Consider the following 20,087-nt stretch of genomic DNA (forward strand, 5'->3'; position numbering starts at 1 on the left):
TGAAACACAACCTGGTAAGGCTATTGTGTACTTACAGATTTGTGTGTGTAATATATAGACATAATACATAACATATACAATAATATATAACATTTTCCCACAGAAACGCAACTCCTAATACACAGGCTGAATGTGCACATGATGTGGAACTTATTAACTGTGGAAATAATTGCTTTTCTATAATCCAAGCAGGTAGCAAGAGACATAGAGCAGCATTAGAAAATGCACAAGAGCAATTGCTTTTCTTTTTATTGAAATATTGTGAAAAAAGCCACAAGCACCACATCCAGTAGCATGATGATGAAGGATACAAAAGAATATGGGCCTCCAAGCATTCCTAGAAAATATATTTTCATCTTTTGGGCAGTAGAGAATAATCTGTGCCATATTTCTAAAGCTGCAAAGAAATCTCCTTGTGAATTGTGTGTGGATGATGTGGACCTACAAAACAACCACCTCTGCTAACTCAGGCAAAGATTATAAAGAGAAAATGCCCTCAGACACAGGCAGGAACAGAGCTTGTAGACCTCATCCAATTTCTGAGAAAGCATTTCATTTTGCTGCGGTATCTCCAAGGCAGTCCCCCACCCTCCCATGCCAGATACAGTGGCTCCCAAAAGGAAGTCTGTCAGCTACCACCATTCAGGCTATATGGCGGAGCTATTGCACCTGAGGAGAAGTGGATGAAATGAACAAAGCTGCCACCTGGATTCAGGCAGCTTATCGAGGCCATAGGAAGGGGCAGGAATTGTCCTTTGAGTTACACAATTACCTTGAGGATAAAAAGCCTGTGTTAATGCAGAAAGAGAAAGCAGAAAATAGGACAATGGCACTCCCTCTTGTCATGGGGTGCTGTGTGTTGGGATAAGGGCTCCCAGGCACCTGGTGTTACCACTGAAATGAGAGGCTGAGAAGTTGATGCAGAGATAGAGGTGAACCAGGCATTTCTGTCACTACCAGAGCACCTGTCTTCAAAACAGTGTTTTCTCTCACACCCTGCAAAGTCTTGACCCTCGCTAACAGCTTGCCTGCCCCTGCAGCCTGCCAAGCCTTGACATCTGAACAGCAAGTCCATGATGCTGCAGATAAAATCTGGTCTGCCAGGAGCATTTACCAAAGCAGAGATGAGCTTGACAAAATGGAAGGACAAGCTGAGAAAACAGCAGAGCCAAGCCATATCTTTGTTTACAGTTACCAATTCAGACAAGCAGTTGTGAAAACTACCATATTTCAGAGCTAGCTAGTGTCCCCAAAATGCAGGAACTGACCACAGAGCCCCAGGACCTGGTGCCACACCCTGAACAAGACCACACTATAAAGTTAGAACTGAAGAAGGAAAACAAAAAGTCTAAAGGCAGAGGGCAATGCACTATCTGTCAGAAACGCTGATGTGCATGCAGTGGTTAAGAGCCTGTGTGCCTCCAAAAGGCCCATCTCCCCATGTGCCTCCAGTCCCAACGGAGCAGTGGAAGGTTCTTACAGGGAAATGGGCAGTGGGCAACTGCATGGACTGTACGCTGCCAGAAGGCACAGGGACTCAAAGCCGTCTCAAGTCTGCATTCACGTAAATGTGGTGGAAATGGGAAGAAGGGCTGGAGTTCGTCGTGGTAGGAAGGCGCCAAGGAAACCCAGAGCTGGAACAGCTCTTGTTCTGCAAAACTTTGTCGCTGTAGTTGCACAGCCTGGTCACCACTGAAACAACTGTCCGAAAGCAGCTTGAAAGTGTGTGCAGTTCTGGCAGCCTCTTTCAAGGGTTCCTGTCAGCCCTTTCCCAGCTTGCTGTGTTAAGTGGCTGTTCATTCCCTAGCTGACGCAAAGACCTTTTTTTGCCTTGCCCACTGTGTGAAAGAAGTTAAAACTCTTGAGCCAAGCTGTAACTGCTGCCACGAACAGGTCCATGCACAAGGGCAAAATTCTTACGTATTTTTAGAGCTTGTCATCTAGCTCGAATTAACATTATGCAGAGCTCCAGCTACAAATGCATCATTCAAACCGTGAGTGTCCAAACCCGCGCACGTTGCGGTGGGCTCCCAAATAAAGCTCACACAGCGCGTAATCGGCGCTGTAGCCCAGACAAGTCCGACGGACTGCAGACATCCACAGAACTTCAGCGAGCAGGGCCCCGGCTGCTCCCGCGAAAGCGCTGCCTGCCCTGCGCGGGCGCTGCCTGCACTGCGCGGGCGCTGCCAGGGAGCGGTGCTGGAGCAGCGCGGGAGAGGCGGCGGGGGCGCCGGCAGCAGCTGCTGGGAAGGGAAAAGGCCAGGAAAAGGGGAAAGCACCTTCTCTCGGCGGGAGGGAAGGAGATCAAGGAGGAGGAGGAAAGTGGCGGCAGTCCAGCTTTCTCCTGCTCTGGTCCCCAACCAGCTCTGCCACCTCTCACTGGAAAATGCATTTTCCACACTCTAGCTGTGGGATGCCTTTGGGTAGCGTGGCCTGGCACCCTCCAGCATAACCTCAGGTCTTCAGTTGCTCCTGGTAATAACCATGTGGGCTCATACTAATGGATATTTTCCCCTAGATGGATTTATCTTTTTTTTTCCCCAGGAGTCTGAGCTGCCTAGAGAGGGAGGCCCAGTTCCAGCATTGCTTGTGCTCAGGCAGCTTGTACTTGGCCCTTTACAGCCTGAAATTGCAGCCTCACGTCAGTTACAAATCCCATGAAACCAGTGGAAAAGCAAAGGCAGGTTTCAAGATTCAAGTTTTACCCAGGAATTCATTTGCTATCTCAGCATGGATGATCCCCATGCTTCATGGCTCAGCTGGTAAAATGGAGTATTCATGCACACCTCTTTTCCCAAAATGCTGGAGAGCATGGCTGAATAAAGACTTGTAAACAGAAGGCATCATCATCAAGCAAGCAGAATTTACCTTTCCAGTACCCTCCTCTTGTTGCCTGATAACTCTGGAAGCCAAAGACCAGGCGAGCTAGGTCCTTACCTCTTGTCACAACCTAGGCAGTGAGTGGAGGCAATGGTAAAATGAGCATACATCATATCTCCCTTCAAGCAACTACCACGTAGCAAAAAACCTGCTGTTATAGGCAGCTAATAGATTAACCTCATTACCTCAAGGCAGCAGGTTAAAGCCTTATGAAAACAAGTTTCTCTCCAGTCTGTGATACAGCATTGTCTAACAGGCAATGCCTGGATGCAGCCTCAGGCAGCGGTTACAATCAGGTGTCAATGGGCAGGGGCTGGGGCTTGCAGTCATGAAGGTCTGGTTCAGCAAAGGTGATGGATGATGCCTGAAGGTGCTGAGCCCTGTCCAGGACCAGAAACATGCTGGAAAGCGTGGGGTAGTCTGCACAGAGCATTTTTAAGGGGTAGCTTTGTTGCAGAAAAATGTGCATCAGGCAGGATAATTGTGTTTAATCCATGCTCAACTTTATGGCAGGTTGTGGCGGTGCCTGTCTGTACCACTCCAGCCAAACAACCATTCTTCTCTTGATACCAACATGAAAAAAAGACCCTTACTGTGTACCTCGATGAGTCGTGTGCTTGTGCCTGGTCTGGGTCTAACAGATAAACTGAGCAGTCTGGTAGTGACAGAGCAGCTGCTCATAACAAGGCACTTCATTCAAGGCAGTCTCTTGGTAACACTGTTGGTTTTGAGTTCCTTTCTGCAGCTGGGATGAGGAAAGGTGCAGAGGAAACCAGTTACTCCTCCAGTCCCACCAGGCAAGCACTGGCAGAGCTGAGGAGCCAGCGAGGGCCCTAGCCAGTTTCCCGTGTGTAGCACAGTAGTGGGAAAGGCGAACCACTGAGTCAGCGGCCTGCCCGAGAGCTGTGGATGAGGCAAGCTGCAAGCCCACAGTGGCATGAGTAAGGTGGTAGAATGCTACAAGGAGGCTACTTGTAGCAGCAACGTGACTTCAAACCATGCTGAAATTAGATCTTTTTCATTACAGGAAGCTGAATAATCTGACAAGGTTACAGCTGCCAGTTGTCAGTCCTCTGTGAGGACCTGAGATAAGGCAAATCTCAATCACATTGCTTATGACTGTACCAAAATCTGGGTCACTGCAAGAAATGCTGTTGATTAAAAAAACAGGCTTCCTACATAAAAGTCAGCATGCAATTAATTAGCCAGAAAGAATAAATCAAAGCAAGAAGACTTTTAGGTCTGGGTGCAAAACTAAAAGAATTTTGCAACACTTTTCCTTGAACTTGAAAAGTTCAGGGTGAAAGCTCCTCTTTGGAGAGAGGTGGCAAAGTGACTTTCATTTGGGAAGAAAACCGAGAAGATCCTGAGATCCCGTGGCAGAGGAGTCACAGGAAGACAGGAAAAGAGGAACCTGTGTCCCTTTTGATATCAGCAATTTCTGGCAGCTTCTGAAAGGAGCCCTGTCCAAGTGTCCGAGTGACACCTACAGAGGAACTGGCTAAATAATCAAGGGCCCCATCATTCTCTTTCCTTGACACAAGGCCCCTGCGGCAACATACTCTGTTAAACAGTGCCAATAGATAGTACTGTACAAGTATTTCTGTGCTGTCGTCTGTGATGTTTTGTGTGAAACAGAGTCTTAAAAAGATTAGTCAGGATGAGTTTGGTGCGAATCTCTGGGTGATGGTCTGTTTATGTTGAGAAAGGAATGTACTCTGAATAATAAGAAAAGGTTCCACTGAGGATGTTAAAGTAAAGGAATGTACCACTGATGATGTTAAAAGAATGTACTCTGAATAATTAGAAAAGATAAAGTGGGCACCTGAAGGAGATAAGGAGACCATGAGTCAGGAAATCATTGAACAAAGTTGAAAGGTTTACTCCACCTAGATCCCACCTATTATGAATAGAACGATTAGGTGTCAAAATCAAAAGAATATGTATGTAAAGGTGTTGTAACCTCTTATGAAAACTGTATGAATTATCTGACTTTTCACTGAAAACTTGGGAGCTAGTTTGTCCGGTGGGAATCAGCTAGCTCCCCAGTGTTGCATGAAATAAATACCTTTGCTGCTTAAAGACAAAATTAATCTCTGAGCAGTTACTCTGTGCCATTTTGGCATCATATGCATGAGTGATGAGATATAAATTTAGAAATGAGCCCCGTTTTCCCAACTATATTTTACTGTTTTTTTTTTCCTCCCCAAATCCATTTTATAGCTGTAAAACAGCAAGTGTCATATGAAAAATGAATAAGCTAAGTTAGGTCTGTAGGGAGGCTGCCTCTTTCATTAGACCAACTGATACAGCTGGAGCAAACAGACAACCTTTCAGGTATGTGATCTATCTTTGGGTCTGATCTGCAGCTTGTTTTTTCCCCTAGCTGTAACTGGCAGCATAATAAAATACCTTTCTCCTCGTTAAAAACCTTGCTTCGCTTCTACTCTTAGACCACAGTGGATATAGCCACCCAAATACCACCGCAAACAAATCAGTCAGAGTTTAGGACCCAGAGCCCTGTTTTAGGCTTACGGGATGTGACAGCTGACTGAAAATCAATGAACTGTGATTTACAGAGTGGAGCATCATAATGAGGCAAGATAAGGCTCAAAGGTGCTGTCTTGCCTTGCAGACTCAATTGTCTGCCTTGATTTTTAAATAGATCGGTTTAGTACCCTTCTAAGATGAGACAAAAGATCAGATTTAAAGAAAAAGCAACCGTGGTGCCCATGCTTTGCCTAGTGCTTTTTGTGCTGTGTCTGAGCCACTCAGGTAAGTGCAATTTCTTTTTCTTCCATGCCGAGCTGCAGATGTTTAAGATTTCTTTTCTGCTGGCCAGTTAGCTGCTGCTTGCAGAGACAGGGGAGATACCAGCCTCCCTCAGTCCTCTTAACACCGTCTGACTAGGAAAAGAGGGTTGTATCAGCTGCTGCCTTTGTATTGCAACCACGAGCAGTTTGGCAACAAAGTTTTATTAACTGGGGTGGTGGGGTGGTCACCGGGTAGAAGTTAATGAAAACCCCTAAACTCAACCTTCACTGCTAAAGGAAGTTGTGGGAGAATCTCCATCACCAGGAGGAAAACTGAAATGCCTCAGGTGAGCTGATGAAAGGCTGAATGTCCGGTTTATTTCTCGGGGTGTTTTACACATTTGTTTAGCAGACTCCTTGCCCTGCACTCCTGCCCCTATGCCGGGGGAGGAACTGCTCGCGGCATGGACTGCAGCGAGAAGCAGGAACCCGGGGGAGAGGGGAGATGGCAAATAGTGCTCAGTTACTTGCACACACAGTAACCTGCGAGGGAGCTCTCCAACTTTTGTCTTCTCTGTGCACCATATGGTAAATTCAGGGTTGCATGTGTCCTACAGCTGCTTCTCTATTTTGCTCAGTATTTTCTTCATGACTTTATCTAACTTAGTCATCAGATGGGGCTTGATCAAAGGAGCTGTTTAGGCTATTTTCTCCTCTTGATATGTCTTCCTTCTCACTAAAAAACTTCTGCTTTTAAACTGTCCTAAGGCTGTCTTACAAGGGCACCGATCTTGTTCCTTCTGGCTTTCTTCTTTGTGAGACTTCTCAAGTCTTTCCCACTCTTTTCTGTGGCTTCCCTGGCAGCTGAGAATCAACACATCCAGCCCCCAAACCAGCTTTACCACCTCTCTGCTATATCCTCTTGGAGTATTAGGGCCCTGGAGTTCATGTGAAATATGGGCTGTGAAAAGGCGCCGTTTTCCTAGCAGGAGTTCCATACACAGCCACGGACACCGTGCCCATGGGGTGTGTGGCTGAGTGTGTGTGTGATGCTATACTCAAATAAACCCAGTGCAATGTATTCCAGCATTAAGACAAAGATGGGTTTGATCCTGCAAGTTTTCGGGCTGTAGATTTTTCCTATTCAATGGCTTTCCCATTAAATTTCCCGTGTTTAACAACAACACACCCCTGTGAACCTCCTAAAGGGAAATCCAAAGGGCTGGGAGCCAGGGTCTCTGCAGAGAGTCATGGGACTGGACTGCTGAGGTTGTGGGTAGTGAGTGGGGAAAATATGCTCTTTTTCTTCCTTTCGTTGCAGATGCAATGCTGGTCCAGCATGTTTGGGCAGGCAATCCATTTTCCTAGGACAGACCCCAGACTCTGTCCTCCATTTGCTGTGGTAGAGCTAGGCTATCTTTGGCATGAGAAATAATCCCTGAAGCAAGCAGAAGGGGCATTTATGGTTTCCTGGTTGGTAACAGCAGACTTCAAAGGCTTATGACAAAGCAGCAAGACAAAGGGTGGCCACAGAAGCTGCACAGCAGGTGGAAAGGAGTGCTGAAAGCTCCCTCTGACCAGCGGGCTTCCACCTCCCCAGGGTTTGGTAATGCCACCACCAGTGCACATCCACAACAGAGGATGAGCACAGCCTGTGCTATAACACCTGACAGTAAAGTCATTGTTACCCTGTGTGTAGGAACTGCTAGGCTTCAGAGTTTACAGATTCTCCAAGAAAAGCGGGCATTTGCTATGGCTGGAAGTGGGGGGTGACAGTGCTGCTTGAAGCCTGTGCTTTCCTGAGAAAATCTAGACTAAGTCGGGCAGGATTTTGTCCAACAGAAAGCTCTGGTGTGGGAGCAGGTTTTTGCTTCAGGCAGTCCTTCAGCTGTGCCGCTTCCTGCTGGGTCACTCCCTGCCCACAGCCTCACACAGACTGACGGGGGAGAGGAGGCTGCACGGGGGAGAGGAGGCTGCACCGGGGAGAGGAGGCTGCGCAGGGGAGAGGAGGCTGCACGGGGGAGAGGAGGCTGCGGGGGGGAGAGGAGGCTGCACCGGGGAGAGGAGGCTGCACGGGGGAGAGGAGGCTGCGGGGGGGAGAGGAGGCTGCACCGGGGAGAGGAGGCTGCACCGGGGGAGAGGAGGCTGCACGGGGGAGAGGAGGCTGCACAGGGGAGCGGAGGCTGCACGGGGGAGAGGAGGCTGCACCGGGGAGAGGAGGCTGCGCAGGGGAGAGGAGGCTGCACGGGGGAGAGGAGGCTGCACCGGGGAGAGGAGGCTGCGCAGGGGAGAGGAGGCTGCACGGGGGAGAGGAGGCTGCACGGGGGAGAGGAGGCTGCGCAGGGGAGAGGAGGCTGTGCGGGGGAGAGGAGGCTGTGCGGGGGAGAGGAGGCTGCACGGGGGAGAGGAGGCTGCGCAGGGGAGAGGAGGCTGTGCGGGGGAGAGGAGGCTGCACAGGGGAGCGGAGGCTGCGCGGGGGAGAGGAGGCTGCACCGGGGAGAGGAGGCTGTGCAGGGGAGAGGAGGCTGCGCGGGGGAGAGGAGGCTGCGCGGGGGAGAGGAGGCTGCACGGGGGAGAGGAGGCTGCGCGGGGGAGAGGAGGCTGCGTGGGGGAGAGGAGGCTGCGTGGGGGAGGGGAGGCTGCACGGCCTCTCTCTCCCAGGAGAAGGGCAGCAGCTGCCGGGGGAAGAAGGCATGGACAGGGACGGTGGTCTGTGGTCATGCCCTCTCCTCCATGCATGTGGCAGAGCGTTACCCTCTGCCTCTGGTTTTCTCTCTGGAGGGGCTGCTGGGCTCAGATGCCCTTTTGCCTCTCTCCGTGGCAGAGGGACCCTGCTGGGGGCCACCTTACCTCTGATGTTTGCTGCCCCTGAGTTGTGCCCCCCTGCCCAGGCTTTCCCATCGCCCACCTCACACCGTCGTGTCTCTCAGCCATGACCCTCTGCCTGCAGGCACCTCCTGCACCTCATGGCTGGCAGTTTAGGCACAGGTGACCTGCTCACACTGGGGCTGGCAGGGCACGGGGGGTGAGGGGACAAGGTGGGCCCCAGGCATCACCCTGTGGGGTCCCCTTTGACTGCTGGCACGGCAATATTGACTGTTACCCCCATGGCGCAGGGCTGATCAGCGCAAGCTCCTTTTCCCTGCATGGTGCCTTTGGCGAGAGGTGAGATCCTTCTCAAGGTGGAGTCCTTCTCATCCTTGGGCGCTCTGTGTGTGTGCACAAGGGAAGAGGTGGATGTCATGTCAGGACCTCAGCATTACAGAGAGTGGGGTTGGCACTTGGGAAAGGATGGAGGGTCTGAACTGCCCTTCCCCTTTCGTGGTAGCAGGGGGAAGGGGGAATGTGGTGGCAGGGACTGGGGGAGTCCCAAGTCTTGCAGGTGTAGACCTGCATCCTCCTGTACTGAGGACCATCCAGCTGCATTATCTAGCTCCTCCTGCTGACGGATGACCTCCTTTTGCTTTTCGCTCTACTAGTGCAACAGCCCACCCAACACAGTCTCCCCACCTGGGAGAATTCAGCTTTCTCAATGATTTCCTGCTACCCCCTGCTTAGCCCCAGAAGGAGGATTAACTTCCTCTGTTATGAGGCTCCCTCAGATCTGACTTACAGGCCCTGCAGCTTCCACCACCCCGAATCCTTGTGCAGGGCAGCCTCCTGTCTCAGAGAGGCCATAGAACCCAACCAAGTGCAAGTGAAATCCCGGGGCCCTGAAATGCCCACCGTGTGCTGCTGCTGTTCCTAGCTGCAAGCCAGCTAGCCAGGGTTTACCCCGCAGGTTTGCCCCTCAGTGACCAGATCTACCCTGTGGCCCCAGCTCTCTGTGGTACACCACAGGTTTCCGAGAAAACAGAACTCTTCCTCAGGGTGGCATTTACCAGGCTGGATATTTACTACTCAAGAGTGAAAGGGAGCACCTGGTGCTCTAAGCCTGCAGATCTCCCAAAGAACAATAAACAAGAAAGACTGAAGACCAAGAGGCCACAGAAAACAGAAACCTAGTACAAAGTCAGCACTGCTGTGGTCTGATGGTCATTTTGTGTGTGTCAGTTGGTCTTGGGGTGCCTTGCCTTCCCCTCCCCTTGCCCTGGCTCTGCTGAAAGTCTGTGCATCTGAATTCCTGCAGATTTTATTGTACCAGACAAGAGCTGCCTAGAGGTAAATTAGTCTCACATCATTGCTCTGCCTCACTTCAGCTTGTGCTGCTCTCCACGTCTGCTTTCCAGCATGCCCCCACTCTCTTTCAGATGTGGCTGCCTTCAGTTCAATTGCTGAAAATGAGGACGCACTCCTCAAGCACTTATTTCAAGGCTATCAGAAATGGGTCCGCCCTGTGGAAAACTCCAATGACACCATTAAAGTCCTTTTTGGATTAAAGATATCACAGCTTGTGGATGTGGTAAGTGTTGTGCTGGGCTTGGTAAAACATCCCTTCTTTTGTAGACAGTTCTGCATCCACCTGGAAGGGCTGGTGATGCTGTTGGCTTTTGTCTCCTGACATGTGAAATGCAAAGTGATGATCAGGCAACGAAATGCCAAGCGTGATGTGGTGCTGGCGATACGACCTCCTGCCTGACATGCTGTACAGGCTGTAAGACTTGTTTGTTTTGCAGCAAACCTGAAGGTCCTTTTTTCCCCGCTCTTCTCAGGGAATAAGGCCTCATCGCATCAGGTGTTAGTCAAATAGTCCATACCACTGTCCCTGATGACTAAATTTGCAATTTAATGACAAGGCAGCTACAGGACAGGGGTGAAGAAGGCTAGAGATGGTTGGACATTGTTCATTCTAAGCAAGCTTGTATCCAGGCCAAAGGCAGCTTGTATCTTGACCCAGCTGGCCACTCAGAAAAGACACTAGAGGCATAACAGACAATTCCATGTTCTTGCCCACTTGGAATGTTTCTTTTCCCTTTCCTCTCCATCACTGCAACACACAGTGGAATTTGCACAGGGACCAGAGGTACCCACACAACAGTGTTCTTCCATTCCCTGGCCCCTGGCAGCATCCCTTGTGCCATGGAAGGCAGACTAATTTTGTGCTTTACATACTCAGGACAATATTTCAGATTGTATCTTCCCAAAGTGACTCCAGGCTGAGCAGTGTGGGGAGACCAGCTATTCTGGGACCCCACAGACATGTCTGTCCTGACCCCACCTGCTGGCTAAGCCCTGCTGCCTCCCTGCTCTGGCATCTGGCTCCTTTGGGCTGCTGTGAAATGCCTGGCCTCGGTTTTCCAGCCTCAGGAGCTCCCAGCGAGAGCAGGGACTGGATTTAGAAAGTCAGTTCACTTCTCCCAATAGTGAAAGAGCCCAGGCCTGTGGGTAAACAGGATGATAGTGATCTCCTCTGCTCAGTGCAGGCTTAGACTCAGCAGGCACAGGGTCCATTTCTGCTGGCTGTTTTGAAATTGCAATCCTCTCTACCTTGTGTCACCCTAGGATGAGAAGAATCAGCTGATGACAACCAATGTGTGGCTGAAGCAGGTAAGTTAGACCAAATCAGACCTCCCCTTCCAGTGTGGGGTTGCTGAGCTGAGTGGCCTGCCCAGCCTGCTGCCCACCACATCATCCATCCCCTTTCATGATCTCGAGTGGCCAGACAAAAGCAGCACCAGGTCACCTCACCTGAAGTTTTTACTTTACTCCTCTCACTTTTGCAAATGCATAAAGGGGCAGAAAGGCAGGCAGAAAGGCCTCTTCTCCTGGCTTGCACTCCAGCAGTGTACTCAAGCCAGCTATTTCAGGGAAGAAACATCTCCTGATACTGCAAGGGCTGTCCCTGGGATGCTGTGTGTGCCCTGAGGGACCGTCCTGTCCCAGACCTGGAGTTCAAGCAAATACTGTCTCTCTCACCCGAGCTAAGGTTGGTGTTTCAGATGGATTTCTTCTTCAGCATAACTAAAGAGAAGGGTAAGACCAGCATGTTACAACCCCTGCACCCTCCCACCCACCCCCAATTAAAATCTGTGGCAAATTAATCAGACCTCTCTAACATAACTGCTTCTGGAAGTGATGATAATTTATACAAATGGGGGAAAGGTGCAAGTCAGACCGTTAAGTCTCCTTTCTTGTTCACTCCTGAAGAACACTGCATTTGGTATAGATTACATTGCACCAGTTTAGTGACCTTGTGACAGTTATTTTAAGTCTCAGCCACGTGAGTATAAACATGTCAGCTGATCTTAGGCAGAGGACATAAAAACCAAACTGTACTTGAAATGATGCTATGGGAAATGGTTCCCAGGGGTCACTGGGCTGGTGGAGGAGAAATGCAGCTCAGTTTTTGTTCTCAGTGTGGTACCTGTAGCGCTGCAGTGAGTGTGAGCTTCTGGGTGGAGCAGGACCGTATGGACATTATACGTAAAGACAGTCTCTCCCTTGAAGAAGAAGCTCAGACTTCCCCTGGCTGCAGGGAGGACAGGAATTTCCCCTTTTGCTGGGGAAATTTGCTGCTGATCCAAATCCAGCTGCTAAGACCCTACCCTGAAAGATCTGCAGCATTACATTTTTCTCACCTTCAGCTGCAATTGCAGAGCCCCTCAGGTGCACAGGGCCAGATCTTGGCTTCCTTACTTTGAGTAGCCACTTGGCCAGACAGAGGTTACAAAGGTAGCCCCTCACCTCCCATCTGTCCTCTCCCGATTCCCACCCTCTCTCCTTGCAGGCTGCTGCACCCACCTGCCCCTGCACACCCAAGCCCTGCCATCTGCAGGTATGAAATCCACCCACTCACACTCCTCATCTCCCTTTTCCTGCAAGTATCCCCAGAAAGATTTTATAGCCTTTTGCAGCCTTTGACAGAATATTTCAGCCTGATCATTTCCTTCTTAGGGAAGGGTTGGCTGCTTGCTTCATCCAGGACAGCAAAGTTTCCTATGTCCTGGGGCTGCCTTCATCCCTCTGGCTGGGTGACATCTTCACTCAGGTTACAGTGACTGCAGAAGAGAAGGACCTGAAGTATTGACTCACATTAACAGGCCAAATCCAAGTCCAGGCTGCCCAAGGGCATCGGGGCTGAGACACTAATGCAGACAGACACCTACCCATCCTCTCCATTGCTGCACGAACCTGTGTGGGGACATTTCAGGTTAGCCCATCCAGGATGACCACCCTGTTTGTACTGCAGCACTGACCTCGCCAGAGGTATAGCCTGGAGCCTGTTTCACCACTCTTGCTGTGGGAAATCAGGTTCTGCTGCAGGGTACTCCAAACATGCTGCAGGAGGTAGGGATACGCCACCATCTGCTCATTGCCTCTTGGGTGTCAGGGAGGATGAAGATAAGGTGGAAACCACTTTATCTGATCCTCATGCTGTGACTACCCAGGAGTCTGCACTGTAGACATGCTGAGTTCTCTGGAGGCCTTTGGAGACTGTTCCCCAGGATAACTCAGCACTGTGACTACCCAGGGCAGTTCCCCAGGATAACTCAGCACTGTGGTTTTCAGAATTGCTGAGCGGGGCTGTGGCTAGTTGCTGCCATTTCTAATACTCCTTCTCCATCCGAGGGACTGGGAACATCAAGGCCCAAATGAAATGCAAAGGGAGCAGAATATAAGTGAGAGACAGGTTCTGATTGTCACACATGCAGATTCTCCTAGGAAGTCAGGATGAGCACTACATATCTGTGGCCTCACCTAGGTGTCCTGCTTTGGGAATCATGCATTCACTTAGGCTTAGTGTGAACTGGTCTCATGTGCAATCCAGTCCTTGGGGGATTATTAGAGTGCATAAGCGCAACAGCTAGGAAAAGGTCCATAAAACTAAGTACAACTAAAATATTTTTTTTTCTTTTGGGTAGGGAAAAGTAAAAAACACTAAAGCAAACCACAACTCTCTAATGACACAGACCCTGACCTTCTGCAGGACCTGGGAAGGTCAGGGAAGTCTGATTTTCACACTGAGTGCGTGAGGTTGAGAAGGAATCACAGTCATCATCTCTCTACATGACTCTGGCTTTTCTTAGGTGAGCATAGCTTAAATCCAAGGGTTTTCTTTTTTACCTTAGACATCCAGGTGCTCAAGATGGTGGGACTTGATGATGTGCATGCAGGCAGACACACAAGTTGCAAAGGAGCTTTTAGTGGTTGCTAAGAAAGTATCTGGGTTCAGGAAAGCTATGGAGTATACTAGCAAGGGTTGAGAATCTGGGTCCAGGGTTTCTTGGTCCACTTGGTGTGGGTTAAGCACTGATGTGACATCCCAGACCTGGATTTGGCAGACCTGGAGGAAGGGGAGAGAAATGGGAGGGTCTGGAGCAGCCTGGAAGAAAGGGATAAGAGAGGAAAGGGCCCTTTGAATCCACTGCTATGGTTTGTGCCAGCCTAGCCCATAGGGAGATTCCCATTTTAAACTGCTCTTCAAATTCCGCATACAATCTATTTTCTGCTCTAGTAAGATGGCACGCAACAATTTGCCTTGCAGACATGAAAGAGCACTTTAGCTGGGAGAGAAATCAATGCAGGGCAGGGGGGGTGGAGGAGTATTGCAGATGCCAAGGGGCTGCTCCAATTCGGGTCCAGAGGGATGATTATATCTCTAGGTGGCTGACTGGGTAATTGCTTCTGTTGTGTTAGTGCAGGCTGTGAGGTGACTCTGTTGGCTGCTGCTGTCAGCTCTGACTATCCCCTTGCATAACAGGTCTGTTTCCAGCCTAAGCCCCCTTGGACCTCTTGCAGGAGATGTCCAAGATACATACTTGGGAGTCTGTGCCCACCTAACAGCCCAGGCTGCTGGAAACATCTGGTAGATGCCCATTCACAGAGAACAGTTCACACTAGAAGTTGTGTGCTCTGTCGCTGAGGCTAAATCAGCAACGACCCCTCTTCTCTTTCCACATGTGAACAGCTGCCACCTCTCCTTCAGCAGCAGCAGGAGTCAGGGGTGGAGGGCTGTGCCTGGCAGCTGATGCCAGCCCTATGAACAGTTTGGAGAGTGGGTCCATATCTCTTCTGGCACAGGTAGTGGGGGCATTAATCCTGCCATGGTGCCATCCTGGGCAGCTGCCTCCTTTGCTTGTGCTTTCAGCAAGATTTTAGGACAGGTCTACCAGCCACCTGCCCAGGACCTTGGCCCCATCCCTTCCCTGCACCTGGGAGGAGGAAGACTCTTGTTCTCACTGTCTGTGTTTAGGTCTCTATGGAGGGTCTGGGTTGCTGTCACACTGTAAAGGACTGCAATAACAAGTTTCTGTAGGTATAGCTGTGAAACACATGTGGAATTGAAGAAGAGGGGAACAATATAGTTGGAGAAGAAGCAGAGAATTTCACTTTTGGTTCATCCTTAAATCATGGAGGAAATTGCCCAGAGAAGGCTGAGGCCCCCACATCCCTGGGGACCTCTCAGTGTTGGAGCTTAATGGAAAGTCGTTCATCTTGTGCTTCTTGATATTGACCACAGTCTACAGCTCTTGCCTCCTCTCACTGCTGCTCTTGTGGGCAAGTGAAAACCCCCATCAACAGTGAACGGGGATCAAAAAGCTGCTTTTCCACTGCACCTCTGTGGAAATCTCCAGGTTGTGAGAGCCACTTTGCTAGGATCTCCCCATCTGAAAAACAAAAGAGGAGAGAAAAACTATTCTGGAGTTCAGCATGATGAAAATGGCCAGGAATCCCTCTGCTTTTGCCTTGTTAGTGTTATCTCTTCAGGAATGTGTACCAAATGCTTTATCATAATGTCATATTATTTTTCCCACAATATTGTGCAGGTCTTTCTGATGAAAGAACAATGATTTTGTTTGCAAGGACAGTGTACAGGTATCAGGTGTTGTATTCCACTCACTGAATACAGCCAGGTCTCCACTGAAAAGTAATTAAAGGCCACCTCTCTGTCACTTGGGTAGTAGGTGCCATGCCAGCTGGCTTTTCTATGGGGTCATCAAGAGCCAAAACCACCATGGGCTGGCTGTCAGAGGGAAGAAGATGTACCACACCCAAGGGAAGTGTCTCCTCCTTCTGGACTACCCTCAGGTGGGCTGGGCAGGGTGGTGAATGTCAAGTGTTCCCCAGAAGTGCCTGCCTTGAGGTTGCCTGCAAAAGGGTGAGTTACTAAGACCCACCTGTGGCTGGAGGGGCAATGCTTACAGGGATTAACATCTCCCAGCCATGCCTGCCTAGCATCCTCCCTGCAGCTGAGCAGTCTTTCACCAAGCTCTGCCCATTGTGCTGTGCGACGCAGTCCCTCTGAGGTGGGTGGTGGGAGAAGGAATGAGGTTGTTGTGTATGACTGGGCAGAGGACTCTGCTGGCTTGTTACAGGAATGGATCGACCACAAGCTTTCCTGGAATCCCGAGGAATATGGTGGGATCACCGCCATCCGTGTTCCTTCTGAGTCCCTGTGGCTTCCCGACATTGTTTTATTTGAAAAGTGAGTAGCACGGGTCCTTGCTCCCGACTTAGACCAGAGCTTGGACAAGGCATGTCAGCCACTGCGAAGCTTGCATGTGCTGTCAGAAGGCTGCTTCTTTAGGTAGTAAGAATGTTGGCTTCCCTTGTCCTCCAGGTGATGGGTAGGAAGCAGAGCTGTGAGGGGGTAGGACTGGGGCAAACGTAATCCTGAACTTGGTACTGTTTCTTCCTGTCCAACTCCCAGTGCTGATGGACGTTTTGAAGGATCCCTGATGACCAAAGTCATAGTGAAGTACAACGGAGTGGTAACCTGGACACCACCAGCCAGTTATAAGAGCTCCTGCACAATGGATGTGACCTTCTTCCCCTTCGACAGGCAGAACTGCTCCATGAAGTTTGGGTCATGGACATATGATGGCAGTATGGTGGACTTAATTTTAGTGGATGAAAATGTAGACAGGAAAGATTTCTTTGATAATGGAGAGTGGGAGATCTTAAATGCCAAGGGTATGAAAGGCAACAGGAAGGATGGGCTGTACTCTTACCCATTTGTCACTTACTCCTTTGTGTTGAGACGCCTTCCACTGTTTTACACTCTTTTCTTAATAATCCCTTGCCTGGGACTGTCTTTTCTAACTGTCCTGGTGTTTTACCTACCATCAGATGAAGGAGAAAAGCTTTCACTGTCTACATCAGTTCTAGTCTCCCTCACTGTTTTCCTTTTAGTGATTGAGGAAATAATCCCTTCTTCTTCCAAAGTCATCCCTCTGATTGGTGAGTATCTGCTGTTCATCATGATTTTTGTGACCCTCTCTATCATCGTGACTGTGTTTGTTATCAACGTCCACCACCGCTCCTCAGCAACTTACCATCCCATGGCTCCCTGGGTCAAAAGACTCTTCCTCCAGAAGTTGCCTCGGCTGCTGTGCATGAAGGGCCATGTGGATCGTTACTCCTTCTCAGACACTGAAGAAAAGGAAACCACCTTGAAATCAAAGTTTTTGGGGAAGCAGAAACACAAGCAAGCAAAAGACGGAGAGAAAATTGTTATTGCCTTTCTGGAAAAGGCAGCTGACTCCATTCGATACATTTCCAGGCATGTTAAAAAGGAACATTTCATCAGACAGGTAAGGAGGGCAAGGGCGGATCACAGTTTCCTTGACTGCGATGACTTCCAAGCTCTTACCCTTTCTGCATGCCTTTCCCTCTGCCTCTTCCTCCTGCTCTCATCTCAAACATGTCCTGGGAGCTTCCCCTGCTTGATAAATAATATGATTTTGGGGGAAACACATTGCTTCAAGGAGAACTGTATTGTGCTGTGAGAGTCCCTGTTCTTCACACATGCAAGAGGCCACAGCAGCCTCTCCTGGAGGAATTCCTGCTTTTGGATTATTTGAATAACCTTGTCCTGCTTAAGCTGGGGATAGACATGAATCTGGAAAACCTCTGAACCTTCACACACTCTGAAAGTGTATCTTTCACAAAACTTACAGGCACGGTCCATGGCAGTTGCTAGGTCTCATTCCCTGCCTCCCAGTGACTATACACAGTGTGGCTGCCCTGTTTTGAGTGGAGGTCTTCTAGATTTTCACCAACACCAGTTCAGATTAGTCCCTAACCACCATTTTTCTCCCCTTTCTGAAAATCCATCTATTAAAATGGCAAATTACTGTGTGCATAAACTATGCATCTCATGAGAGGGTAGGACAGCAGAGCAATGCACCTAGCAGCATACGGAAAGAGAAAAACTTCTGTTAGCACCCTCCTAGTAGCGAAACCAGGGCTTAGTTCATAATGTGTTGAGAGGACTTCAGCAGAAGGATGAACAGTAAATTTATGTTTAAAAGTAAACCCTGTAGTATGTCAACATAGAATCTCCATGAATGAAGCCCTCTGAAGCTGAAACAATTTTTAATTAAAAAAGTCCTTCGAATCACTTTTATAAGTAGCTTTTTTGTGTGTGCTGGGTTGTGCCAGTACTCACAATGCAAAATCGCCACCCTGAAGGTGCACAATCCGAGCCAACAGAACACTTAATCAAACACGAGCCCATGGGACCACCTGCACTGGAATCAATGCCTGTGTCAAAGTGCTGCGCTAGAGCCAAGTCCTGGCACTTTAAGGGAAATGCAGTTCTGTGAAAAGAAACCCAGTTCATCATAAAGCCATCTTCAAGCCTGAGACTGTAAATTTTCACATACGCACTTAGCTAAAAACTTTTGCACATGCTGAAAAAGGTCTGATTACCATGTGCTTAAAATGAAGGAATTGTTTGGGGGTTTTGAGCAGCTCATGGTTATGAGTGCTGAAAAGTTGATCTATGTCCGTTTTAGGATAAAGCATACCACAAACTTCTAATTTTAAAAACGGATTTTTGGAGCGGAAATATATGTAGCAATATCAACAACGTACCAGGCTCATTACAGTTTCTGTTTGCTCTCCTTTTCTCCTTCCTAGGTTGTCCAAGACTGGAAATTTGTAGCTCAAGTCCTGGATCGGATCTTCCTGTGGTTATTTCTGGTGGTGTCAGTGATGGGTTCAGTTCTTATCTTTACCCCTGCATTACAGATGTGGCTGAACAGCACTTTGTAGAAAATGCTCCCACAGTAGCATACAAGTACAATGCCAAGGGATGGTGGTGCCTTCGAGCTTGGTCTCTGGTGTAAAGGATGGGAAGCAACAGCAAGTATGAGGGAAGGTGCTGGTAACAGCAGGCTTTGAATAGTGCTTTCTATCTTCATACAACTCTACCAGTTACAGATTTGGCTGAGATCAGAGAAGGGCTTGGTGTGCATCTGAGTCCTGAAGTGAATTGGGGCTGCACAATTAGGTTATACGTATTGTACTAGTAGCTTGGTTTCATTACAATAAAAGCCAAGATTATTAGTTGAAATTGGAAACAGTACTTCCAGCACCATGATTATACTTAAAAGGCAGATCTGTCAGTTGAAATGCTACTTTATAAAACAAGTTATAATAGGAACACAAATCAGTACTTAATTTATTTGCATTTCCAAGTAAAAACCACAAAGTCTATACAGATCGCTTTGTGCATGTGTCAGAACTGGCAGTTGCACAGCATGTGCATCAAGAAAAGCACAAATACCTTTTAGATGGGTTGTTTGAAATCTTGACTCTGTGGCCTCACCTTGCTGCAGGATTAGCTCAACAGTGGCTGAATTTACCACTCTGCCCACCTGCTGCCACCCTTTACGGCATGCACACCTCATCTTTCTTCTTGCCCATCAGGAAGCGACCAGGTGTTATCCACTTTTCAGTATTACTTGCAATTCTGCCTGCTACTCTGTAATGTACCAAAAAGGCTGAACAAGTAGGGATTTTCCCCGTGCTCTTCATTTAGAAACTATGATTCCTGCACCTGCTAGCTGACAAGTGGAAGATCACCTGAAGTGTATTGCATTGAAAAGGGTGGCTATGCTACTCCATAAGGCAACAGTGACCTTCCTAAACAGTTCAGTTGGAGGGAAGCTGCAGACATTGTTTTCAGCAAGTTCTGGTTGGTGCCGAAGTGGAGTTTCTCCTGGGAGCTGTGGGGTGGGCTGGCTGCTGGGAAGGTATAACTTTGGGTGTTGGCTTGTTCACGTTTCCTAGGTAATTCATAATTTCATTCCTTTTATTCATTTAAATGGAATCCTTCTGCATGATTAGAAACACCTCTTAAAAGTGTAAATGAGATCTGACAGAAAATGCACAGGTGAAGCTCTCATCACTTTTGCTGGGACAGTGTTTCATTGCACGGAGTGCTAGAAAATCCCATTCAGAACTTGCAGATGTTTTCAAGGCTAGCAAGGGGCTTGGAGATCCAATTTTTAACAATCTAAATGTGAATCTGGTGTTAAAGCTTTAGCTAGCCTTGAAATTTCTCCGTAGGTATAGAAGTTAGAAGGTGGTAAAAATAGATAGAGGTATTCTTGCACTGGGATTATGAGTGCGCACCAGACCTCTGTGAGTTAATACCATCCCATCTTGTTGCGTCACTGCAGAAAGTCCTGCTCACTTGTGCAATCATTATTAATAAAGACATATTTAGTAAATGATTCCTGGGGTGCAAGTGCTCATATTCTGGTCTTTGCTGTTGTTTTGTTG

At 48.7% G+C, this 20,087-nt stretch overlaps 1 protein-coding gene across 1 annotated transcript; it reads left to right on the forward strand.

Annotated features, from left to right (window-relative positions):
• The first annotated feature begins 5,540 nt into the window (after positions 1-5,540).
• Positions 5,541-20,038, forward strand: CHRNB3 (cholinergic receptor nicotinic beta 3 subunit). The gene is made up of 6 exons (XM_080372057.1): positions 5,541-5,655; positions 9,884-10,035; positions 11,076-11,120; positions 15,890-15,999; positions 16,225-17,107; positions 18,438-20,038. Exons 1-6 carry the CDS (start codon positions 5,568-5,570, stop codon positions 18,570-18,572), a joined length of 1,413 nt encoding a protein of 470 aa, XP_080228183.1. The 5' UTR covers positions 5,541-5,567; the 3' UTR covers positions 18,573-20,038.
• Positions 20,039-20,087: the final 49 nt, after the last annotated feature.

Source organism: Falco punctatus (assembly GCF_963210335.1).
Source record: "Falco punctatus genome assembly, chromosome: Z".
NCBI lineage: Eukaryota > Metazoa > Chordata > Aves > Falconiformes > Falconidae > Falco > Falco punctatus.